The following is a 26,174-nucleotide window of genomic DNA, read 5'->3' as shown; positions in this document are numbered from 1 at the left end:
GGGCAGGCCTGACTAGGTGGCCAGCTGCACCCTGGGTTTTCCCACTTCCTACCTCAGCACTGAAGAAAGCCTCAAGAGTAGAAGATTGAGAAGAAAACTTGAGAAAGGAACTTCCTGGGAACGGCTCTTACTGTGAGCCAAACACTGTTCTTAGAGCTTTAAATAACTCACTTAATCCTCCATTTTAAAGATGAGGAGATGAAGACACAGAGAGATTAAGTAGTTCGCTCAAGGTCACACAGCTGGCTTGAAGGAAGCCAAGACTTCAGAGTCTGTGCTCTTGACCCTTCCCTATCCTGCTCTCCTAAGAACCCAACCTGGCTCCTTTCCTTGGGTTCCACTCACACTTCCTCTTGATTGAAGAACTATTAGCAGGGAGCTAGGGCACTGTTTTGAAGAGCATCAGGGCTCCTGGGTCATTACAAGTTTCTGCAGCCCCCAGCACTACATTGCTCCCTACGGAGGGCCCCTACTACTGAGCCATGCTCAGAATGAAGGTCTGGGCCTCCAGGAGTCCTGGTGTGCTGGGAGAAGACCCTTATAGCCCACTCTCAGGGACCATTCTGTCAGTTCACCCCAAACGGAAAGAGACAACACCGCCTAGAGTATGCTCCAGCTCCCGGGGATCTCAGAGGCCCCCCAGTCCAGGGCCTGGCCGCAGTTTCAGCTGTAGGTTTCCTGATGCAAAGATGCATGGATCTGCTGTGGTTGAGCAGGCCTTTGGCTCTCTTCTCCATCCTAGGCCCTGGCTTTTAGAAGAACACTTAGGACTCTTTGGAACCCAGTTTTTGAAAACTACTGGGCTAAGCCAGACTCCTCATTCCCTAGATGAGGGAACTGAGGCCCAAGAGGAGCCAGGTCCCTGAGGGTCATACAGCTGGAAGAGGAAACTGGAACATCCCTCACCGGGCTTCCCACTCGCCCATGCTAGAAGGGTGGCACAGAGGCACAAAAAGGAAAGCTTCCTGGCTTCGTTTCCCACCTCCCACCCTAGCTGGCCTGCAGCGGAGCCTGAATTCCCGTGAAACTCTCATTCTTTGAATCAGTACTTATCTAAATGCTGTGCAAAACTGAGAAGGCCACTGTTTAAGTATAGGTAGCTTCCCAGGTAGTGCTAGTGGTAAACAGCCTGCCCACCAGTGCAGGAGATGAAAGAGTTGTGGGTTCGATCCCTGGTTCAGGAAGACCCCCTCGAGGAGGGCATAGCAACCCACTCCAGTATTCTTGCCTGGAGTATCCCATGGACAGAGGAACCTGGTTGGCTACAGTCCTTAGGGTCATATGACTGAAGTGATTTAGCACAGCAAAGCCCTTGAGGGTGTCACTGAATCTAACCCTCTCACACTCCTTTACTAAGGGTGGATATTAATGAGGGAGGTGGGGCAAAGTAACATTATTTTATTTCTTTGGAAACCTTTTTTTCCAGATTTTTTTTTTAATGTACACTATTTTTAAAGTCTTCATTGAATTTGTTACAATATTACTTCTGTTTTATGCTTTGGTTTTTCGACCATGGGGCATGTCCAGCCAGGGATCGAACCCCCACCTTCTACACTGGTAGGCAATGTCTTAACCACTGGACCACCAGGGAAGCCCTAAGTAACATTGTTTTAGCACTTACTGTATGCTGTGTGTTTTATACCTTTATCGCATGCTGTCTTCATGACAGTCCTGGGTAGTAGACACAATTGTCCCTGTTTTACCTTGGGAAAAGGGCTTCATTAAGAGTAAAAGCTGGGAGAATTAAAAACAGGGACCGACACAGATACCTGTATGCAAATATCCATAACAGCGTTATTCACAATTGTTGAAAAGTAGAAACAAGCCGTGTCCATCAGCGGATGAATGGATAAGCAAAATGAGGTCTGTCATACAGTGGAATATTATTCAGCCATAAATAGGCATGAAGTCCTGATACCTGCTAGAGCATGAAAGAATCTTGAAAACATTAGGCTAAGTGAAAGAGAAGTGAAATGAAGGAGTGAAAGTCGCTCAGTCGTGTCCAGCTCTTTGAGACCCCATGGACTATATGATCCATGGAATTCTCTAGGCCAGAATAGCCTAGAGTGCCTAGCCTTTCCTTTCTTCAGGGGATCTTCCCAACCCAGAGATCGAACCCAGGTCTCCTGCATTGCAGGCAGATTCTTTACCAGCTGAGCCACATGGGAAGCCCAAGTGAAAGAAATCAGACAAAAAGGGCCACATTTGTATGATTCCACTTACATGAAATGTCCAGCGTAGGCAAATTCATTGAGACAAAACTAAAGCTTACCAGAGATTCAGGGGAAGGGATGGGGAGTTATTGCTTAATGGCTATAGAGTTTTTGTTTGGGATGATAAGAAAATTTGAGAAAAGATGGTGGTAATAGTCAACGTTATGACTGCAGTTAATGCCACTGAATTGTCTATTTATAAATGGTTAAAATGGCAATCTCTCCGTTATGTCTATTTGACCACAAGTAAAGAAAAAGAACAGAGAAAGAGTGATGATGAGATGTTACCCCAGTCTGTCTGGTTCTAGAACCTGGTTGCTTTCCTTTCCACTGTGTCGTCTTATCAGAGGTTGACCAAAGGCACCTTCCGAGCTGCTTCATGAAGGAGCTGGTTGGGGTGGGGGTGGCAGGTGGGCTGAGGGCTGTGTGGATCGGCTGGACCCTCCTGTGTGTGATCCCCTTCTTGATGCCCAGCCTTTATGCTGTGTCATTAGCATTTTCTCATGTCCCAGACTCTCTGCACAGCATTTTCAACGACTGTGTAATTGTCCCTCAGTTCAGTTGCTCAGTTGTGTCCAACTCTTTGCTACCCCATGAAGCGCAGCATGCCAGGCCTCCCATCACCAACTCCTGGAGTCTACCCAAACTCATGTCCATTGAGTCGGTGACGCCTTCCAACCATCTCATCCTCTGTCGTCCCCTTCTCCTCCTGCCCCCAATCTTTCCCAGCATCAGGATCTTTTCAAATGAGTCAGCTGTTTGCATCAGGTGGCCAAAGTATTGGAGTTTCAGCTTCAACATCAATCCTTCCAGTGAACACCCAGGACTAATCTCCTTTAGGATGGACTGGTTGGATCCCTCAGATAGACATATTTATTTCTCCCCGCTAACTTCCCTGGAAAACACGCCCTCTCTGTCTTCAGCCTGACATCTCAGGGCTCCTCACAGCAGGCCAGGGCACGCCTGTCCAAGTTCCTCTTCCTTTCTTGTGACCTTCCAGGGCAGAAAATGGGAGTCTCCTTTGATGCTGGTGGAGCCGGCTCTGCCTCTGAACCCCATTCCTCTGCGTGTGTGTGTGTGTGTGTGTGTGTGTGTGTGTGTGTGTGTGTATGTGCTATTTCCTTCCCAGAACTCCTCTTTAGAGAGTGGCTGGATACAGTGAAGCCAGCCTCAGGCTTCCTGAGGACAACCTCCCCGCCCTCAGCACTGCCCTGGATGGGCAGACACTGGTCTCTGACCCTGGGTCTTGGGCAGAGAAATGACATCCTGGGGGTTTCAGTCAGGTTTCCCAGGATCTTGAAAGATGCCTGCCCTCCTTCACTCCCAAGCTGCCTGGAATGAAATCTTCATGGGAGAAATGTCTTCCTGGGCCAAGATATTTGCAACACAGCTTCACACTGGAGCCTGTCTGGAGTCTGTGGACTGGAGGGTGACCTGGAAGATGGAACAGTGGCTCACTGTGCCCTCGCCGCTCACACACAAGGAATGAGAGACACCCCGGGGTGTGAGCATTCTGCACCCCGGCCCCATCGGACCTGGGCCCTACTTGTGAATTACCTGCACGTGACCATCCTGACCCAGAGCGGAGTTGGCCGGATCCAAGCCCCTCGCCAGGAAAAAGCCTGGTTCTCTGGGTCCTGAGCGCCAGCCCTCAGCCTGTGTAAACACCGAGTCATCTCCCAATGCGAGCTCTGGGCCCGCAGTTCTTGACCGGGGATTATCAAGTTGACAGAGCCCGGCTGGCCTCTCGCTCCAACGTCCAGGCACATTTCGTTTTGTTAATTGTCCGTTTTTGCTTTTGACGTAAAAAAGTCAAGGTCTGGGTCAGGGCCACTTGTGTGTTTTCCTTTCTTTCTCATTAAAGTTGCCCAGCTCTCAGGGCCTCTGGCTAAATTCTACCAGTGTTTAAAAACGCTCTCACTTCCTGACCTCTAAAAAATCCTTCATCCTGATTTCTGCGAAGCCACTTAAAAACAGCAAAGGATGTAAGGGACAACATGCTTTACATCCCAGTCTGCTTTTCCCTCCTTGGAGGGTGAGGACTGTGTTTCACCACTTCGCTGACACAGAGAATGCGACCCTTTGGGACGTGGGGTGGCCAGGTCAGTGGGGGCACCCTCTGAAAGGGCTGGGACCCCATGCAGGGCATACTTGTTCAGAGGACTTCCTGACCCAGTAGCCCTTCACCAGTGGATGGTCTCTGTGAGCCTGCTCTCTGCCATCTTAAATTTGTCCAGAAAAGTGTTGGTTTGGCCATGGGGTTAGGGTTGTGTGTGTGCTAAGTCACTTCAGTCGTGTTCGACTCTTTGCGACCCTATGGACTGTAGCCCTCCAGGCAAGAATACTGGAGTGGATTGCCATGCCCTTCTCCAGGGGATCTGCCTGACCCAGGGATCAGGCAGGTTCTTTACCACTAGCTCTACCTGGGAAGTGTTAGGGTTAGGGTCGGGATTCTTTCAGAGTGCTGGTCTTCTCATTGTCCGGCCACGTCCCCTTCATCCTCTGAGCCTTGATAAGACCTCACCTTGGCCATGAGGTCACCTCTCTGAGCTCGTCCTTCTAGGGGCTGAGCACCCACACCACACTTGGCCACCCCAGCTCCCCACCAGCCTTGAACTCTTACCATTGGCCAAGTGAGTCGGTTTATGAGGTCTTTGGGGTGCGGCTCATGACCTGGGCACAGAACAGACACTTAGGGAACCTGTTGTAACTGATGGACGGTGTCAGCTCAGACCCTTGCAGGAGAAACAGCGGGCTCCTTGCTTCCTGACTTGTATCTTCCACAGCACCGAGCACCTCTTAAGTCTGCTCACAAAGGCAGCTCCTGTCCCCCCCAGTATCTTCCTGGCACAGTAACCAGCTAAACCCAGGGTCAGCCCTGAATTGGTATAAGAGATCTTTGCCCAAAGACTTAAGGAGATTACCAGGGTGGCCACGTATTCTGTCTGCGTCATAATGGAACCATGGGCCTTACAAAGGACACTGGGCTGCTTCCTACCACAGTGTCAGAGCAACGGCCTTCCTAACCTTCTCCAGCCACAAAAAGCTCCAGAGAGCCCTGTGAGGCCCTCTGGGTCTTTGGCTGTTTATCACAGAAAGATAAAGGCGCAGAGTGGCGGTCAGGCCGGAGGTGGATCCCTGGGTGCCCCCCTGGAGAAGTTTCCTTCAAGACTGAGTGCCGTCTGTCAGAGACAAAGGAAGATCCAGGTTTTGTGGCAGCTGAAGCTTAAATAACATTGAGGGAAAGTCTTTAAGAAGAAAGAGCAGAACATTAGGTACCAAAGTGAGTATCTCCTGAGAAGGAGAAAAGAAATCACAACGGACACCTACAGCCTTGGGGATTCGGTGCTTGTCACCTGAGACCTCCATTTCCTGGAAGTGCTTGTGCAGACTTGCTTCCTCTCCCACAGAGAACACTTGGTTGCTTCCTGGACTGCAAGTAAGGGGCCCCAGAGCTTCAGCTCCCTCTGCTTTGGGGTGAATTACTTCTGAATGGAGACCACGCCCCCCTGATGGTCAGCAGCAAGCCTCACCTCTCCTTAGAGCGTAAGAGAGGAGCTATGAGACTTGTCATTTTCCCAGCGTCTACCCCAAGGACTTCCAGCCACTAGCTGCCTATCCAGCATGTGTCTCTGCCCTCAGGGGCTGCATCTGGCATGGTGCTCAGGCCACGTGGTCCAGCAGCCTCGTTGCCCACGTGGACACCCGGGGAGGAGCTCGTGTCTGGGCCGAGAGCCACAGGATGGAGTCGTCTGGCCTAGTCAGGCCCGGGAGCCATAGTCTCACAGCCCCTTTGCTTGAGAGCGCTTGGCTGGGCTGGTTCACTTTCCCAACGACCAAGATAACCAAACTCTGCCTTTCCCTTTGGTTCTGTTCTTGTCTGGGGCTCGTTGGTTTGTGCCTGCTGCCTGGCAGGTGTGGAAGACGAACTATTCCAGGTGGACCCAGGTTCTGCGGCCCCTGGCTTCCCCACATGGCACTGAAGGTTTTGATTAAAAGGAGGAAGAATGGGGCTTTCTCTTCCTGTCAGCCAGACCTTAAATCAACCCTGGAGTGAAACGTTGTCCAAGGCTGCCGATCGGCAAACGCGCTCCGTTGTCTGCCGGTTGTGATTGTACAAGCAGGTTTCACTTCCAGCCAGGATTTGGGGGTTGGACTGGGCCCTGCTTTGCCCACCTCCTTCCCGTCCTGCTTTCTTCACCCAATTCCTGTTCCTAGTGTCAGGCAGGCTGGGCTAAGTTAGTTTTTATGGAACTTGGAACCAGCCAACTTGAGTGGGGGGAGAGAAGAGGGAGGGGAGGGGGAGACTTTGGAGGGTCCTCACCACCAGGCCCAGCTCCTGATTTTACATATGGTGAATTTGCCTGGAGTATTGGTGGCAGGTGGCAGATACTTATCTCCCAGTTGTTCAAAGGAGGAATTTACTGGAAGTGGGGGCGGGGGGGGATAGAGTTAAATGAAACCATCAGAGAGACATGGCTCTTCATGGGCTCAGGAACCCATGGCCCCAGGGTGCTTCTCCCAAGGCAGTTCCAGTTTCCCCACCCCCAGCCACCCTCAAGCCTCCAGTCCATAGTTTCCACCCCAAACAAACACTCCAACTGGTTGTAACTAAGAAAATCTCAAAGAACTGATTGACCCAGTTGGCTCAAAGGCAGGAGGTAGACCAGATGACCTCATGAAGGCATTTCTTCTTTGAATGAACATGTGCATACACATTTGGTGAACAAATGTATCAAGCACTGACTGTTTAGTGCACATTGTAAGTTCATTTCAGCAAAGCAGAGTGGAGAGATGGCAGGTTTTGGAGCTGCACAGGCCTGGATTTGAACCTCAGGTCATCTGTTTATGAACTGTTCCGTCTACGGGCATGTAGAGTCCTAGCCGCTCGCCAAGTGCTTTACTCAAGTTCAGATGAGACAGGAATAAACAACATTTCTGCCCCTTGAAGAGCTCCCTAAGGCTCAGCATCCACGAGCCCCACCTAGGGCATCGTTCTGGGAAGTGATGGGAAGTATGAATTTGTGGGAAAAGTCACCTGGAGGGGCCAGTGGCTATCAGCCAGCCCCTCTCCTTAGGCGCCCACAATGCCTATGACCCTGGCTCTGCTAGAGGGTGATTCCCACCCCTGCCCCCGCCCACGGCTGGGCCTGGGCAGCCCTGTGTGCAGAGCTTCCCACCATTGACGTAGATCTCTTCATCAAGGGTCAAGGGGCGGCCAGGGTATGGCTGTGGGAGTGCCCCTCCCTGGTTCCTGTCCTGGAGGAGAAGTGAGTTGGCCTTCCAACAAACAGTTGCCTCCAACCTGGTATGGGTGGGACAGGCAACACCCCCCCACCTCCCCTCTCCCCCCCCCCCGCCCCCCGCTGCCAGAAGCCACCTGTTTGGAAGGAAGGGGACCCATTGAGACCCCTGTCTTCCAGAGTGTCTTGCCTCTCTTGCTCAGCTTTTCCTGAAAACCAGGTCTGTCCACATTGAGAAATTGCAAACAGTGTACATGAGGAATGTCAACTGCCCACATATGAAAACATACACATCATTAAGCCCTAAGTGCTTGCGTCTGGAAATAGAGCGGACAGTCTCCTGGGCTGACCTTTTGCTCACTGATGGAACTGCTGCTAATGAGCAGGGAGCTCCTTGGAGGAATGTTTTCATATAGTGAAGTAAAGCATATGCTCGCCATTAGCTTGAGTGTGTGTGTGTGTGTGTGTACACAACAGTGCAATACAAACAGTGCTCACCAAAACACACAACGTCCACTGCACCTCATTATCCAGCCCCACCAGCCTCCAAAGAAGGCTTGCTCTCCAAGGCAGAGTCACATCCCCACTCCCTATTTGAGAAAGACTATGGCATCCTTGGAGGACCTGTAGAGCTCAGGGATAAAGCTCTCTGACCAGACTGCCTGGGTTTGAATCTTGTCTCTGCTCCCATGCTAGCTGTGTGATCTTGGGCAAGTAACTTAACTTCTCGGGGCCTATTTCTGCATCTATCAGATGGACATGATAAAACTTTTGTTGTTGTTGTTCAGCCGTTCAGTCATGTCTGACTCTTTGCAACCCCATGGACTGCGGCATCCCAGGACTCCCTGTTCATCACCAACTCCTGGAGCCTACTCAAACTCACATTCATTGCGTTGGTGATACCATCCAACCATCTCATCGTCTGTTGTCCCCTTCTCCTCCTGCCCCTAATCCCTCCCAACATCAAAGTCTTTTCCAATATGTCAACTCTTCGCATGAGGTGGCCAGAGTAATGGAGTTTCAGCTTTAGCATCATTCCTTCCAAAGAACACCCAGGACTGATCTCCTTTAGAATGGACTGGTTGGATCTCCTTACAGTCCAAGGGACTCTCAAGAGTCTTCTCCAACACCACAGTTCAAAAGCATCAATTCTTCAGCACTCAGCTGTCTTCACAGTCCAACTCTCACATCCATACATGACCACTGGAAAAACCATAGCCTTGACTAGATGGACCTTTGTTGGCAAAGTAATATCTCTGCTTTTTAATATGCTGTCTAGGTTGGTCATAACTTTCCTTCCAAGGAGTAAGCGTCTTTTAATTTCATGGCTGCAATCACCATCTGCAGTGATTTTGGAGCCCCCAAAAATAAAGTCTAACACTGTTTCCTCTGTTTCCCCATCTATTTCCCATGAAGTGATGGGACCAGATGCCATGATCTTTGTTTTCTGAATGTTGAGCTTTAAGCCAACTTTTTCACTCTCCTCTTTCACTTTCAAGAGGCTCTTTAGTTCCTCTTCACTTTCTGCCATAAGGGTGGTGTCATCTGCATATCTGAGGTTATTGATATTTCTTCCGGCAATCTTGATTCTAGCTTGTGCTTCTTCCAGCCCAGCGTTTCTCACGATGTACTCTGCATGTAAGTTAAATAAGCAGGGTGACAATATACAGCCTTGACGTACTCCTTTTCCTATTTGGAACCAGTCTGTTGTTCCATGTCCAGTTCTAACTGTTGCTTCCTGACCTGCATATCTGAGGTTATTGATATTTCTCCTTGCAATCTTGATTCCAGTTTGTGCTTCATTCAGCCCGGCATGTCACATGATGTATTCTTCATACAGGTTAAATAAGCGTAAAACCTACTTTGAGAGATTAAAAAAGATACCCCATGGAAAGTTCCTAGGACTTAACATAATAGGTGCTCAAGAAATCACAATGATGATGAATGTTGTCAGTGGGAGGTGGGATTGTGCGGAAGGCCCTGCGGGCTCAGAGAATCATTTTGGATGAGGTTGCATTGGGAAAAGGTCCTGAAGACTGCGTAGTGTTTGGACAATGAGCCATGACGGGTGGCAAGGGCTCCTTCCGTGAGAATAGCAAAGGCCTGGTGGCTGGAAAGCCAGAGTTTACCCAGGAAATGAGCGTGCAGTGGGAGCAGAGGGCATGATGGAGAGGCAGGTTGAGGAAGGCCTTTGGGGCTAGATCAAGAAGGCTCTGAACTTGGTCTGTTGGCAGTGGGGCTCATCTCTGCTGTGTGAGGTGGAAAAACTCAACTCTCTTAGGGGCTGTTGTATCCACGTACGAGCAGGTGGTTGCAGAGGCTTGTGAGGGCCTACTGCTAGTTAGTCCAGGCAAAAGAAGAGAATTCTTGAAACATACCAGGGCTGAGATTGCTGTGTGTGCCTGTCCCTGTCTGTGAAGTGGGGACAAGCTGGTTTTGAGTGGGGACAGCAAAGCAGAGGCTGTGTTCTTTCCCTCGAGTGGCTCAGGACACCTGGTTAGAGCCCATCCAGCTCAGATCCACCGGCCCGAACTCTGCCCGCTATGGAGCCCCTCCACTGTTGGGGTGCTCTCCCTGGCCAGTGCCGTGAATCAGAGGGGTCTCTTATCTCCGTTTTTCCATCTGTGCCACGAATGGGGTTACATCAGTGAGGCCCCGAGGCTCTTCCCAGGAGAGCCCTCTGTGTTCTCCCCCTCCTGCTGTATCCTCTGGGCTCCTGGATCTCTAAACAAGTGTTGGGTGTGTATTTCCTGGAGACTCCAGGGATGACAGGAGAGGTGCTCGCTTCGGGATTCTTGGCGGCTGCGGAGGAGGCATTGGAGGGTGGTTTCTGGCCCCAGCCATGCCTCCATCCCTCAGCACCCCCAGGGACACAGGCCACATACGGTGGATGCCATCTCCACTCTGACCTCTTGACATGAGGAACTTGGATGCTTCGGCAACAAGGCCCTCAGACATCGCAGTTTCTCTCTGATGCAGGAAATGAGGTCCCTTCCTTCCGCTGGTCACCTAGGTGCAGAGGGCAGCAGCGGCGCCAGCCCCGGGGAGAGCAGGGGTAGCAGGCCCCCGCCACACACACACACACACACACCCTCCCCCGCCCTTACGGTTCCACCCTTGGCCGGATGACTCAGCCGTCAGTGAGAACCAGCCTGGCAAGACATGACCGCGCCAGCCGTCGCCCTTATTTAGCTCTATCTGGATGAACCCTCCTCCCCGTGAGCAGCACCCCCTACAGCTCCCCACTTGCCAGCCTCCTGACCTTTGGGCTCCCCCCAACTCCCGTGTAAACCCCACGTCTCCCTCAAGGTCCAGCCCTCTCCAGGGGGCTCTCTCACTTTTCCCCTAAATTCTTACTGCAAAGGCCGCCCTCCTCAGGTCTGAGATGAATCACTCGGTAATTATTTCAGGTGTGCCAGCTGGCCTCCCTCCTCTGATGGGGGTTGGGGGATGGAGGGAGAGTGATGGCGGGGGAGGGCGGGGGGCTGGTCAGCCCTGGGGTGTCTGCAAGCGCAGCGCAGCATCAAGGGGCTCAATTGCGCCACCTGGTGGACCGGCTGCGGATGACCTGTGGAGGCCCAGTGGGGTTGGGGATGGGCGGTGGGGGATAGGCGGTGGGGGCTGGGGGACTGTCGTCTGCCCCGGGGGCTCCATCCCTGTCACTGGAGGTTGCTGAGGGAAGCAGAGGCTTGGGCGTGGTGGATGATCCGCACAGGCTTCCCTGGTCGAGGGCTGAGTTACGCACCCATGGAGGCTTCCTGCCCAGACCAGACCCATGCCTTCCCCTCAACCACCATCCCTTCCTTTCCAGCCTCGGTCCCTGAAACACCCCAGGTAATCCCTGTTAGTCCGCTGCTGCTGCTGCTGCTGCTGCTGCTGCTGCTGCTAAGTCGCTTCAGTCGTGTCCAACTCTGTGCGACCCCATAGACGGCAGCCCACCAGGCTCCTCTGTCCCTGGGATTCTCCAGGCAAGAATACTGGAGTGGGTTGCCATTTCCTTCTCCAATGCATGCATGCAAGCCGCTTCAGTCGTGTGCAACTCTGTGCAACCCCATGGACAGCAGCCCACCAGGCTCCTCTGTCCACGGAATTCTCCAGGCGAGTGTACTAGAGTGGGTTGCCATTTCCTTCTCCCTGTTAGCTGCTGCTGCTAAGTCGCTTCAGTCGTGTCCAACTCTGTGGGACCTCCCTGTTAGCATGTCATCCCAAATCCAGCACATGCTCCCGTTTAATCCATTGCTATACAGATGCAGCTTCAGGACAAATCCTTAGCTCTTCTAACTAACCAGATCCTCCCACCCCGCCCCCACCAACCCCTAACTCTCTCCTCCTTAGAAATCCTAAGGCCTCCAGTGCCCTGAATCACCGCTGGTCATCTATACCGTCCCTGTCTCCGTGTTGTAGAGGTGTCCGTGGAGGAGAGGATGAGAGGTCTGGCCTAGGCCCCATGTTGAAGTTTAGGGTCACGGGCAGTGAGGCGGCGTGAGAGCACTGAGAATAGGGGAAAAGTGAAGTTGCTCAGTTGTGTCCGACTCTTTGCGACCCCATGGACTGTAGCCCACGAGGCTCTTCCATCCTTGGAATTTTCCAGGCAAGAGTACTGGAGTGGGTTGCCATTTCCTTCTCCAGGGGATCTTCCTGACCCAGGGATTGAACCCGGGTCTCCCGTATTGCAGGCAGACGCTTTACTGTCAGAGCCCCCAGGGAAGCCCAGAGCAACTAAGGCAACTTCCTTTGAGCCGGAATCGAACCAGCAACCTAAGGATGTGCACATTTATCAAGTCTACAGTCCTCCGCTCTACCAGCTGAGCTATCGAAGGGTGCATATGAGAACAGGGAAGTGGGGCCTAAAGGGAGGAGGGGGCTTAGGGAGATGTGAAGGTGCAGAGCCCACGGGGCCCCTGTACCATTAACTGGCCTGCACCATTCATGTTTGGAACGACGCAACGGGCTCTTCTCAAGGTGCTGTGGTATCCAGAAAACCCTTGGACAGCCCTCCCCTCTTGTCGCCTCAAAAGTGTGTTTTGGTAACACACACAGCAGGAAGCCCAGGACCTGTGGCCTAGGCGTCAAGAACAGGCGGGAGTGCGTCTGGGCCGTCGCGGGGCTCGAGGTACAAAGGGGCGAGTGTACAGAGTCTGCCCGACCCGCTGGGCCTGCCGGCCACTGGCCCCGTCCAACTGCAGCCCCAAGTGGTACTGAATTCAGGGTTAATTTTACATTCCACAGGGAGGGGTGGAGCAGGTTATTTTTCTCTGGTGATGGGGGACTTCTACCCACAGACAGTGGATAAGGCACACCTGAGCTTGAATGCCCCATCTATTCCCTGCCTCAAGGGAGAAGAGCCTGGGAAGCGTCTTGGGCAAAGAGGTACGGATGTTTTCTTGCTCCACGTGTGACTCGGGGGGCAGGACAGGTGGCCCTGCAGCCTGAGGCTCCTCTAGGAACCAAGTCCTTTCCCACCAGGCTGGAGGGGAGAGCTTGGTGGTCCGAAAGCCTGAGTGTGCACAGCTGTGTCCCTGAGGTGCAAACTGTGTTTTAAGCCATCTGGAGTTGGCCATGGAGATGCCCTCCTAAGGGGCGCCCGGGACTCGTCCTGATGGCCAGCACGGTGGACTTCTGGCAGGTCTGCAGACCGCTCATGTCAGGGTTGGCCAGCCATGGGCTGCAGCTGCCCTAGACCTTCGGGAGGCCCAGCGTTCACAGCGGGGCCACCAGTTCCCAGACCCTCCCCCAGTCCCCCCAAGCCATACCAGCACACATTTCAAAGGACCCTTTGTCCCTGGATCTGACCCCTGGGTTGAGAAGATCCCCTAGAGAAGGGATAGGCTACCCACTCCAGTATTCCTGGGCTTCCCTGGTGGCTCAGCTTGTAAAGAATCCACCTGCAATGTGGGAGACCTGGGTTCAATCCTGGGGTTGGGAAGATGCCCTGGAGAAGGAAAAGTCTACCCACTCCAGTATTCATGGAGAATTCCACGGACCATATAGTCCATGGGGTCGCAAAGAGTCGGACACAACTGAGCGAATTTCACACTTCACTTGGTGCCTACATGCACACTCTTGTGTAAAGTCGGAACCTGCAGGCTGGGACCCCGTGAGGAGACCACCCTGTGACCAAAGAAATAAAGTGTCACTTCCAACACTGCTGGCCCGAGGGGGTCCCAGGCACCAGCGGCCTCCACCAACACCCCTTCTCCAGGCTGCTTTCAGCCCCACAAATATCCGAGGGCCTCGCGGTCTTTACTGTTTGGTTAGAAATTAAGGGAACATCTGTGACATGGAGGAGAATGACCCCAATCCTTCCACTCCATCCTGACCCTCAGCTCCATCCCAGAGGGGCAGTCCTGCTGGAGAGAGCCACAGCCCTGCCCGCCAGAGCTCTCGAGGCATTCCTGAGCCCTCAGGGCAGTGAGGGGGACATTCTTCTCCAGAGCCCACCTGGCCTGCAGGAAACACCCCTCCCTTCTCCAGCCTACCTCACAGGCCTCCTGGGACCAGCAGGGATTAGCTTCCTGGAAAGAGATCCAAAACTATGTGGAATTCTCCTGCCTTCAAGCCACAGAGGACAAACTGTGGTCACCGGGACCCCAGGGCCCTTTTTCTTACGTGATGCATCAGACCTCACCTGTGGGGAGAGCCTTCTCAGTTTGGGGGGAAGGATCAACACCCTCAGATTCCCCCTGATGTGACGAGAACAGCAAGTGCCTCTTTGAGCAGTGGCACGGCTCACCCTCCCAGCAGGTTTGGGTTTTTACGTTCCCAGCTTAAAGCTGCCGACAGCTTCTTATTCCCTTCTTACTGGCAGAAGGTGTCGTTCCCCAGAGTCACTCGAGAGGGGGTTTGGTTGGAATCGCTTCGTCTCTTCACGTCATCGGGCCAGAGACTGAATTTAAACCCGTGGTCGTTAAACCAAGCGCGTCATCACCAGCTGTTAACTCCCCTCCGGGCTTTGAGTTTAGGCGGCGCCCCCAGAGCTCTCCTGCCCGCCAGTTCCAAGGAATGACAGTGCCGGGACTTCACGCACAGCTGAGCCGCCCCCAGACCCCCGGAAGCCCCTCCTGTCTGCTCAGGAGAGGGGAGGGCCCAGGCGTGAGGGCCCAGGAGGGGTGGGAGGTCTGAGGCCACATTCTGCTTTGCCTCTGACCCTCCCCTCAGAAGCTTTCCCAGCTGACCCCCAACCCTCTGCAATAACACTCCCCCACCAGCCACCACCACCGAGACCAGTGGCTCACCACCCTGAGCTGTACCATCTACTGTGTAAGTTCCAGCTCAGCCCACAGCTAAGGTCACATCTCAGGGGCCTCCTGGGAGATGGTGGTGAAAGAGGGGAGCCCACACAGGTGGTCCAGACACCCACCACTTCCAACCAGCTTCACTCTAGACCCACCTAGCCTGGTATAAATCCCGTCTCTGCCGCTTGCTGGTGACCTTGGGCAAAGGTCTTAACCTTTCCGAACCTGTGGTTTCCTCAACTGTGAAATCAGCATCATTGTAGCATCCAACTCATATGGCTTCATTGACTGGTTCCTGGAGAAACGGTTATTTCTGACCATCCTCCTGGTGACAGCAAGGCCATGTCCGGAGCAAGGCTCGCAGCTCCAGCAGTCATGTGGGCGTGGGATGCAGCCCTGGCAAGCCCAAGCCAGGCCCACGTCGCCGCCTTCTGCTGCTCCCCTGGGAGCAGGGCCGCCCCTCCACACCCCGTCGCCTGCTCTAGACCCCCTGATGCCCGCCCTCCGAGGACACGGCCCCCCTGTGGCTAAGGGGCGGGGGTAGCTCTCGGGGGGTCCCTTCACTGCGAGTGCTCACGCCCACCCTTGGTTCCGGCCACAGCCCTGGACACAGGATGTCACGATCTTTGTCACAGAGGAGGACAGTGGGGCTCCAAGGAGCAGGGTGGCCTTACGAGGTCGCCACACTCTCAGTGGCAGAACCAGAAATCTGACCCGAAGTCCAGACCAGTTGGGTCACCACCTTCCATCGCTGCTACCTCCCCATGCGGTGGGGGGGCTGGGACCAGGTGCGGGCGGGTGGGGCCCCGGTGGCAGCCTGGCCCCCTCCCCCCTCCTCACTGATGCCTCCTCTTCTGTTCCTGCCTCCAGTCCCCAATTTTCATCACCCAAGTTGGACGGGACCTGGTCTCTCAGACGGAGGAGAAGCTCCTTCAGAAACCCTGCAAAGAACTCTTCTCGGCCTGCGTGCAGTAAGTGCCCCGGGCCCTGGCCTCCCCTCCTGTTTCCCTGTCCGGGAGTCAGGACCCTCAGCCTCCTTGTGGGTCTCTACCCGGTCACCTGGAAAGGGGGCTGCCTCTTGTGTCCCTCCCCCGGAGCACTGGGCACCTGGGGGCAGGTCTTCAGTGCCCGAGGGCCCTCGCCAAGCCCCCCAGCAGCCTGTGTATGAAGGGAAAAGAGCCCAGGGTGCCAAGTGCAGAGAAAACATGTGCTTCAGATGATGTAGCTCCCAGGCCACTGACACGGAGGCATGTGTAAAGTTCTGCCCCGTTCTGGCTGGTCTGGAAACCCTTCCTGCCCACCCCACCCCGCCTACTGCTGCCACCTACCCGCACCGCTGACGAAGCGGGGATGCAGGCTGCCCCTGGCCACTCCCCACCAGCTCATCGCAGGCTGCAGTGGGTGTGGTGCCAGCCGAGCGCCAATTAGGCTCCATCGTCTCGCACGGATGTGCCACGAAGCTACATGTGTGCACTGGGCTCACAGCCGCTCCTGTGCCCAACGTGCCCTCCCCATGGGCTGACAGGCAGGGACACAGACTCACCCACCGAGGTCATAGCAGGTGTGGGTGCACCCTTGTTCAGAGTTCGCAGCCCAGACATTAATTGGGCACCTGCTATGTGCATGTCACTCAAGGGAGACCTTGAGAGCAAGAGTGCAGTCCTGCCTTCACGGCTTACTGCCGGCACTCCGTGCACTGTGGGAAGAACTGGGATGTTCTGGGGAGGGCCAGCTTGAGGCCCAGCCCTGTGGCAGGTGCTGGGGAGAGACCGCCGTGGGCAGAATCCGGGCTTTGGAGGTGGCCGAGGGTCAGCCCTGACAGCGGGTGGGGGGGTCCCTGGGCTGCCCCCTGCCCTTGAGGAAGTGGCTCTCCTGGCCCCGCACTGGCCCCTGTTCTCAGTCTGGCAGGACGCAGTCTCCAAGGTTCTCTCACTCTGAGTGTCCCTCCCTTTCCCAGGCCCCAAGCGCCTGGGTTTGACTGGTCAGTGTGGCTGCTTTTTAAAGGGAACCAAGCCCAGCCCTGCCTGCAGCCAAGTTCAGAACCCTCCAGGGCCTGGCCTGGGACCTGGCCCACAGCACGTGCCCAGTAAATTCTACCACAGGGGGCTTCACTGGTCCTGACCAAATCCAGAGCCCGTGCCCCTCGGCCTCTTGCCAAGACACCGTCTGCCTCAAAGTCCCAGTTCCTCCCTTGTGCATAGTTAAACAGTGCTGGGTTCTCATCTCAGCTCCTGTCCCTTCTTCAGAGAGATCTCTCGGACCCCCCAGGGGCCTCGCTACCTGCTAACTCATGATAACATGCCCCTGGGGTCATTTATTTATTCGTGGTCTGTCCCCCTCACAATGCCACAGCATTGTGTCCCGGAGCCGAACCGGTGCCCAAGGCAAGTACTGACGACTCGTCTGCGGGCCAGTCAGTCTCAGACCAGCTTTGTAGAATGGCCGGGGCCTGGCTCCTCTCCCGCTGTGTCTGTTGGAGGCCGCTGTGTGTCTGCATTTCCAAAGTCTGGAGGTGGAGGAGGCCGGGCGGTGACCTGCTGCTATGGCCCTGCCCACCTGCTGCAGAGTCAGGATGGTGAAGTGTTCATCCGTTTGTCCCCTCCGAGCTAGGTCTGTCCACGACTACCTGAGGGGAGAACCCTTCCACGAGTACCTGGACAGCATGTATTTTGATCGCTTTCTCCAGTGGAAGTGGTTGGAAAGGTGAGTGCTTCTGGGGTGGCACACCCCGCACACCAGTGTGTACAAGTGTGTGTGTCAGCAGGGTGGGGATATGAGTTTTTCCCATAAGAAGTTATATAGAAATCAGTTACTTCCCTTGGGTCCATGGCTCAAATAAAATGAAGCATTCTCTTCCTGTTCATTTCTTGAGTATTCTAGAAATGCTCAATGCTTATTATTGTGCACAAACAACACACACACACACACTCATTCAGACATATACTCAGCATTCTGTGCTTATTTTTTTGGTTCACTGTCTTTGGGAAATCTTGCTCTGCCAGCATAAAGGGCTGCCATATTCTTACGCTGGGACTTCTCAGGTGGCACTAGCGGTCAAGAACTCTCCTGCCAGTGCAGAAGACATAAGAGACTCAGGTTCAATCCCTGGGTTGGGAAGATCCCCTGGAGGAGGGCACGGCAACCCCCTCCAGTATTCTTGCCTGGAGAATCCCATGGACACAGGAGCCTGGGGGGCTAAGGCCCATGGTGTCGTACGGAGTCAGAGGCGACTTAGCTTGCATGCACATAGTCTTACACAGATGTGCGCATTTCTCATGTAACCCACCCCCTATTGATGGACGTTGGAGATTGGTCTCAATTTTGTGTGCAACCTTCCCTAAATAGTGAATAGCTATGTATGTAAAGCTTTTTCAAAATATTTGTTTATTTATTTGGCTGTGCTGGGTTTTAATTACAGCCCTCAGGATCTTCAGTTGCAGCTTGTGGGATCCAGTTCACTGACCAGGGATCAAACCTGGGCCCCCTGCATTGGGAGCGCAGAGTCTTAGCCACTGGACCACCAGGGAAGCCCATACATCTTTATGTACTTTCAGAGATACATCATAGATATTCCTAGCAGAGGAACTCCAGGGGCAGGGTTTTCAGCTGTGAGGGGAGGCTAGATCTCCCTCCCCAACTGCTGCCCACTTCCTAGTCCTGCCCGTGCCCCGGGTGTCTGCGTAGCCTCAGCTTCAGCCACACTGTTCTTGGCCTGTGAGAGCCGGGTTTCCTTCTTGTTTACCTTTGATCCCTAATTGTGGGTGAGACAGAGCATCTTTTCATGTCTTTTATTTGCCACCTTATGCTTTTGAACTGTGATATTGGAGAAGCCTCTTGAGAGTCCCTTGGACAGCAAGGAGATCCAACCAGTCCATCCTAAAGGAAATCAGTCCTGAATATTCATTGGAAGGACTGGTGCTGAAGCTGAAACTCCAGTACTTTGGCTACCTGATGTGAAGAACTGACACATTGGAACAGACCCTGATGCTGGGAAAGATTGAAGGCAGGAGGAGAAGGGGACAACAAAGGATGAGATGGTTGGATAGCATCACAGACTCGATGGACATGAGTTTGAGCAAGCTCCGGGTGTCTGTGATGGACGGGGAAGCCTGGCGTGCCACAGTCCATGGGGTCGCAAAGAGTCAAGACACGACTGAGCAACTGAACAGAACTGATTCTCTTCAAAGAGCTCCTGCACACACAGCAGTGACTTGGTCAGGCAGAGGTGGCCTCTGTGTGACTGATGAGAAAGGGGAGGCCATGAGTATGTGGCTTGCTGGGTCACGCAAGAGGGGTTAGTGCAGCCCAGGGGGTACCGCAGCCCAGGGCCCCCGAATGGTGCTCTGCCCACTGCAGCATCCCAGGATTTGCAGGTCAGGGCAATGTTCGCATTAAAGACATACTGTGGGGACTTCTCTGGTGGTCCAGTGGTTAAGACTCTGCTTCCAGTGCAGGGGATATGGGTTTGAAACCTGATCAGAGAACTGAGATCCCACACGCCACAGGGTGTGGCCAAAAATTAAAAAAAAACAAATAAATAAACCCAACATTGTAAACCACTGTTAGTTTGCTCAGTCGTGTCCGACTCTTTGCAACCCCATGACTGTAGTGCGCCAGGCCCCTCTGTCCATGGGATTCTCCAGGCAAGAATACTGGAGTGGGCTGCCATTCCCTTCTCCGGCGGATCTTCCCCTCCCATGGATCGAACTCGGTCTCCTGCATTGCAGGCAAATTCTCTACCGTCTGAGCCACCAGGGAAGCAAATTAATAAAAAATAAAGCCATACAGGGTGAGCTGGTAGGCAAGGATGGGAGCTTCCCCTCCCACCACCAGTTCCTGTGCTGGAGGTCTGGAGCACATTGTCGTATGTGCTATCATCTCCACGTCACAGGTGAGGACACTGTGGTCAGGAACTCCTGCTCCTGCTCCTGCATGTGTTTTGGATCCGTGCTGAGTCCCCTGCAGACCCCTAGGATGCACACCTGGGGGACACGAACCCCTGAAAAGCTGCACTCGCTGCCCTCCCTGCCCTCTTCAGGGAGATCTGAGGATACACCCCACCCTACATCCTGGGGGACATTTGTCTCCACCTTGACCGATGGGGTGACAGAGGAGCGGTGGACGGGCTTCTCTGTTGGCACGTGGCCTGCCTCTGGCCACCTTGCCCGTGCACGTCATGGCTCCAGGAGCCACGCGTGGGCCACCAAGAGCCCACAGCCTGATCTGAGTCCCAGCTCAGCCTCTTCCTGGGGGGCCAAGGCAGGGCTGCTCCCCTCTCCACCCCTCGGCTTCCTCACCTGTGACGTGGGGATGATAGCAGTGCCTGCCTCGTGGGCGTGGTGAGGATGCAATGAGAGCCCAGCCACACCTCAACAAAGCCGGCCTCCTTGGGAGGTAAACAGCTGACTGTCATCGTTGTCATGCGTCATCACTGAGCGCTTTGGCTCAGCCATCACCACACCTGTCTAATGTTTTGGAGGAAGCAGCTGACCCTTGCGGTGTGCAGTCTGGTGGGGAGATATTCATCTTGCCCCACCTTGCTCCACAGTTTGGAGCCCTGGGCTGTATCACACAACCCCGATCTGTGCCCACCTTCCTGGGGTGGTGGCGTGGGCTCAGGACGCCAAACCTGGTCTCCAAAACAGACTGTCTGGACCCCAGTTCCAACTGCACTGCTTACCAACCGAGGCCATGGGCATCTCATTTCACCTCTCAAAGCCTAAGCATGCCCATCTGCCAAATGACTGCAGATTCTCGGGATTACCTGTGTCCGTGAACAAGCTGCTTCGAGCAATGGGGATTGTTACCATAGAGACCCTCAGAAGGGGCCACATCCTTTATCCTTAGAGTGCTAATGATGACATCTGACACTTAGAGGCTTACAGAGAACCTTTGGATATATATATACCTTTTCAATATCTCCATTTTACTGAAGATGCAAGGCTCAGAGAGGTTGATGGGTTAGCCCTGGGTCACACAGCAATGGCCTGGCAAGACTGGAATCTGAAACTCAGGTCCCTGGCTCAAGTCCTTCACCCTTAGTTTATCCAGCGTTCTGTTCCAAAGGAAGCCTTTAGCTGCAGCCCCTGGCTTTCACTTTACTTGTCAGGACCAAACACATGAAATAGAGAAATGGACTTTTAAAATCGGTGTGTCGACCTCAAAAGAGTTTTGCCCTTTTGAGGCCATGAAGCTGTTGAAGCCAGCAAAGCAGGACCCTGGCCTAGAAATGCCCTAAATGACTGACAGCACCCACGCTTCCCCCCCTGCTTTTTTTCTTGCTAACAAGATCATGGGCTGTTGGTGCTGTGCTGTTGAAATATTAAAGGGATTTTTTTCCCTCCCAAGGTTAACCAAGAAATTCCTCGGAAATTGTATTACACTCATTTCCCCCAGTAGAGGAGCTCTGTGGTAATGTCGGCCGACTGTTTGTTCTCCATGTATCGTAAACTGTTGGCCCGGACGCCTTCATGTGGTTTCGAGGGCAGCTGGAGGAAACGCTTCCCAGGGCCGCATGTTGGATACAGGCACATGGCGGGTTTGCTCCAGGCCAGGCCGCTTGTGTGCAAGACACAGAGCCAGGGGGAGTCCAGCACAGGGGCAGCCTGGATCCCGCTTCCTAAAGAAACACCAGGAAGAGGCAGTGAATCACACACATGAATTCCAGACAGGCCAGGGAGCATCCAGGAGAACAGCGCCTAAGAGAATAGCATGATGCCGAAGCCGTGATTCCCACTGAAACCCAAATCCTCTTCAGGACCCAGCAGCGAGAAGAGTTTCCATGGGAGATTCATTCAGGAGCCGCTGGAGATTCATTGGTCTTTCTCTAGCTGACCCAGTTCTTTGGCCCATTCCAATCTCATGCCAGTCCCCACGCTGGGGAAGAACCTTGGGGTGGGATTTGGGGATGCTCAAAGACAGTCCTTGAGGGTCAAGAGCCAATTTTAATATCGTAAAAGCTGCTTCTTCTTACCCATTAATAGATTGATGGCTTTTTAGGTTGTTTCCGTATCTTGACTATTGTGGATAATGCTGCAATGATCGTGAGAGTAAAATAGGATCATGTTTATACAAGGAGTATTACTCAGCCTTAAAAAAAAGAGAAGTCCTGCCATTTATGACAATGTGGATGGACCCGGAGGACATTATGCTAAGTGAAATAAACCAGACAGAGAAAAACAAGTACTACGTGATCTCTCTTATATGTGGAATCCAAATGGACTTATAGAAGCAGAGAATAGAGTGGTGGTCGCCAGGGGCAGGGAGGGGATGGGAGAAATGGGAGATGTTGGCCCAGGATACAAGGTTGAAGTTACGCAAGATGCATCAGTTCTAAGGATCTCACATACAACATGGGGACAAGAGTTAACAGTACTGTATCATTTACTGAAACTTTGCTAAGAGGGTGGATCTTAAGTGTCCTTGGAAGAAAGGAAGGAAAGAAGGGAGAGAGGGGCAAATGTTAATTTGAGGAGGTGATAGGATGTTAATTAGCTTGGCTGGACGATCATTTCACAATGTATGCATATATCCAAACATCAAGTTGTACTCTTTGTCAGTTACACCTCATTAAAGCCAAAAAAAGAGGGGGGGAAAAACCTGACTTTTCTTAGCCAAATAGGCCAGCAATGAAGAAACACACGCTATCTACAAGGTGGAGTCCTTTGCTGCAACTGAGGGGCCATTTCTTTCTTTCTTTACTCCATGAGCCCCACTTTTGCCCGACGATCAGAGGCTCGTCTCATTAGACATTATAAATGGTTTGGCTAGTTAAAATGGGGAATCGGGAGACATAAGGTGATTAGTCATAAATATCAGTGGCGCTCGTGGTAAAGAACCCACCTGCCAAAGAAGGAGACGTAAGAGAGGCAGGTTCAACCCCAGGGTCGAGAAGCTCCCCTGGAGAAGGGAATGACAACCCATTCCAGTGTTCTTGCCTGGGAAATCCCATGGACGGGGGAGCCTATCCAGGGTGCGATCCTTAGGGTCGCAAAGAGTCGAACACAACTGAAGCGACAGCACGCACACACACACACACGCACACGCACACACACACATGCACACACACACATACACCTTTCGGCAGACAGAATCTTCTCCTGTCCTGGGGTACAAGGGCGTCCAATGCCCTCGGTCCTTGGTGAGAGAGTAACCAGACTGGACGTGGGGATCAGCAGCCTCTCTGTTCCCAGGAGGCTGGTCTTCCCAGGGCACGTCTTCAGGAAGGAACAGCTTGGGCGCCTGGGGACAGGAGGCTCAAGCTGTTCCGCCAGGCAGGTGTGGACGCAGGGCTGCGGTTTCCTTCCTGGCCTCCGTGGGACACCGAGCCTGACTCCTGGCCCTCTCTCTTCTCCCTGCACTGAGGACACAGCTTCCTTCTGAGTACAGCCACAGGATTTGCATTTGGGAGAGAGAGGGGAACCACAGGGAAAGTGCAGTGAAGCAGCCTCTGCTCACGTGTTTCAAGCCTCCTGCTCTTTCCTTCCAGTCCAGGGCCAAGGGCGCCCAGCCCCTGAGCCAGGGCTTGAGGGTCGCGTCTGCAGCGGTGGTTCCTGAGGGTCCCCAGGGTGGGGTTTGGAGGTGTGTGCCTTGCCCCGCTCAGCTCCTCTCAATGCTGCCCTTGTCTGTCTTAATTCTGCATCTTAATGCTGTGAGACCCATATTGGATTTTTGCTTTTCTTCCAGGCAACCGGTAACCAAAAACACTTTCAGGCAGTACCGAGTACTAGGAAAAGGGGGCTTTGGGGAGGTGAGTGAACATCCACATATTCATGAAAAGTTTCTGGACTCTTGTCACCCTTTCTGTCCCTTCCGGATTGGCCTGAAAAGTGTCTGAAGCAGGGCTTCTGAGCAAATGGCTAGGTCACGTGCCCCCTGGTGGAGAAGGGGGGTGAGGCTGGGGCCTTGGGAAGGTTACCGGTGTCTGAGGAAGGGAAGGAGGGTGGCTGGATGGAGATGTTGGAGCCAGCCTCAGGCAGGGTTCAAGTCTACAGAAGGACGCTTCAATGTGCGTCCTTGATTGTATTTGGAGGGTGAAGTGAGGACATGAGGGGCCTAAGTATGGCCAAGCCATGCTGTTAATATGCGCTGTTATGCTTAACCTGATCTTCCCCAACCTTGTCATTCCCGTTTCAGAGATGAGGAAAACTGACGTTCAGAATGGTTAGGTAACCCAGACAAGGTCACACAGCCGAACAGGGGCAGAACTAAGACCAGATCCAAATGCCCGGGGTCTCATTCCTCTAAATTATACAGTCAGAGTTCCCAGGGGTCTCCCGTGACTGCCCCCTGCTCCCCAAATGAGCCTCTCCTACCAGCAGCTGGTCCTTCAAAGTTCCCAGTTATTAGCAGCTGCATCTGGTTGGAAGCTTGGGACAGAGAAAATCTAGTTGCCCCCAAGATAGGAATGGTTCTTTCAGCCTCAGCCAGCCATGTAAACTGGTATAGATGGCTGCTTCTCCACCTCCGAAGGCTTGGGTTCACCTGAGGTGGCACCAAAGTCATCTTGACGGCAGGGCCCTGCTCACTCCTGAGGCTGGTATACCCACAGGCCAGGGCACGGCCGGCTCTGGCCGCCGTGGTTCCCAGCCCTGGAGACACTGGCCTGGAGGAGTCTCAGAACAGCTTGGTCTCATGTGCCGCTTGGGCTTGTCTTCTCTTTGGCCCCCTCAGGTCTGTGCCTGCCAGGTTCGGGCCACGGGTAAAATGTACGCCTGCAAACGCTTGGAGAAGAAGAGGGTCAAAAAGAGGAAAGGGGAGTCCATGGCCCTGAATGAGAAGCAAATTCTGGAGAAGGTCAACAGTCGGTTTGTGGTGAGTGTCAGGGCCTGGGGACAGACCCCCCTCCAGGTGACCGGAAGTAGAGCAGAGCCCCCCCTCCAGGTGACCGGAAGTGGAGCAGAGCCCCCCCCTCCAGGTGACCGGAAGTGGAGCAGGTCCCCCAGAGCGTGGGATGCAGTGAGGGAAGTACGGAGTGAGTTGCAGGAAGGAGCCCAGCGCTCCCTCCTTTTCAAGGCAGTTTGGACTGACTGTGTCCTGTCCCTGGAGCTAGGCTGGCTCCCCTCTAGGTGTGAGCTTCTGTTAACACCTCCGTGGAAGAAAGGGGCCCAGCCAAGAAGCTTTGTTTCCGCAAACCCCGTAGGCTGGTTTCATCATAGGAGGCCGAAGCGTCAGTCCCATCTCGTTTATACGCGCCTGTTACTCCGTCCAGGCGAGGCTCTGCTGCAGTAACAAACCAACCCCCAACTCAGAGTAGCTGGAAGCGGCAAAGGACTCTCATCTGAAGTCCTGTCAGATGAGGCGTCCTCATCCACCTTCCCGCAGATGGACGCCCCTCCACACCCGCTGGGGGAGTGGGGACCTGGAAGGGGACCTGTGTTTGGCCAGCTCTCAACATCTCCCCCATTGGTTATTATAAAACATAATATATATATGGGTAAAAAGTCAAACCTCACAGAAGGATGCCAAGTAAACATAGAAGCCTCCCTCTTTGAGTAACCGCTGCAGACATGTTGGGCTTCCCTGGTGGCTCAGACGGTAAAGAGTCTGCCTGCAATGCAGGAAACGCAGGAGATGTGGGTTCGATTCCTGGGTTCAGAAGATTCCCCCGGAGAAGGAAATGGCAGCCCGCTCCAGTATTCTTGCCTGGAGAATCCCATGGACAGAGGAGCCTGTCAGGCTATATAGTCCACGGGGTTGCAAAGAGTGGGACATGACAGAGACTTTTCACTTCACTTGATACATATACAGGCTTTATTATTTTTAGCCAATGGGATCTTGTAACAAATCTTAGCCTGCAGCATTGCTCCCCTTAAATTGTAGATCTTCTATAACCAGACAGATAGCTGTGCCTCTTTGTTAAAGCTATGCACCACTCCTGTGTACAGGGAGGAGAGAGGCCATGACCTGTGCAGCCACAGGTAGAAATCACTTCTGGTTTTGAAGGCACCACAACAGACAAGGCTGCCCTGGGTCCATCCGTCCTTCAACGTCCCTTTGGCGTATTTCTGTGGGGATGTCCGGAAGATGGATTCCTGGCGGAGGAATCACTCTGTCAGAGAGCATGTGCATTTCCCCCAGTTACAACCTCACCAGTTGTGCCTGATGGCAAGCAGCGCCATCCACCCAGGCTGCCTGCATTCCCCAGAACTGGCGGGTTTTGTAAGGGGATGGCCAAAGGGGACAGAAGTTCTAACCACCTGATGCGCGCACATGCTTTTGTGACTTAAAAGCAACAGACACCATCCTGTCGGGACCCATGCAAGGGGCCAGCTGCCCCTTCTGACTCTGCTTCCTTGCCTGGAACTGCCGAATGGGATGGAGGGGCAGCAATGGGCTGCAGGGGGTGGTGTGAAGCAGCTGCAGCTCCCCATGCTAGTCCTCCCACCCAGCTTCAAGGACCCCTGAGGAAGAGGAGCAGATGTGAGGGTCCCTGGAACCCCACCACACGGCTGTCTTGTGCTCCCAGGTCAACCTGGCCTACG

The 26,174-nt window shown here is 53.7% G+C and overlaps 1 protein-coding gene and 1 non-coding gene across 2 annotated transcripts in view; one reads left to right on the top strand and one right to left on the bottom strand.

Annotated features, from left to right (window-relative positions):
• GRK5 (G protein-coupled receptor kinase 5) overlaps positions 1–26,174 on the top strand; it is a 230,334-nt gene that overhangs the window by 184,603 nt on the left and 19,557 nt on the right. Inside the window, 5 exon segments of the mRNA XM_005698535.3 lie at positions 15,562–15,662; positions 17,302–17,394; positions 23,377–23,440; positions 24,364–24,504; positions 26,159–26,174. Of these exon segments, the coding sequence (XP_005698592.2) occupies positions 15,562–15,662; positions 17,302–17,394; positions 23,377–23,440; positions 24,364–24,504; positions 26,159–26,174 (415 nt within the window).
• TRNAY-GUA lies at positions 12,187–12,276 on the bottom strand. Its single transcript is given in 2 exon segments — positions 12,187–12,222; positions 12,240–12,276. It is a non-coding gene; the product is annotated as a tRNA-Tyr (tRNA).

This window comes from Capra hircus, chromosome 26 (genome assembly GCF_001704415.2).
Source record: "Capra hircus breed San Clemente chromosome 26, ASM170441v1, whole genome shotgun sequence".
NCBI lineage: Eukaryota > Metazoa > Chordata > Mammalia > Artiodactyla > Bovidae > Capra > Capra hircus.
Note: the sequence above shows the minus strand (reverse complement) of the source record. Positions and strands in the feature narration are given on the sequence as shown.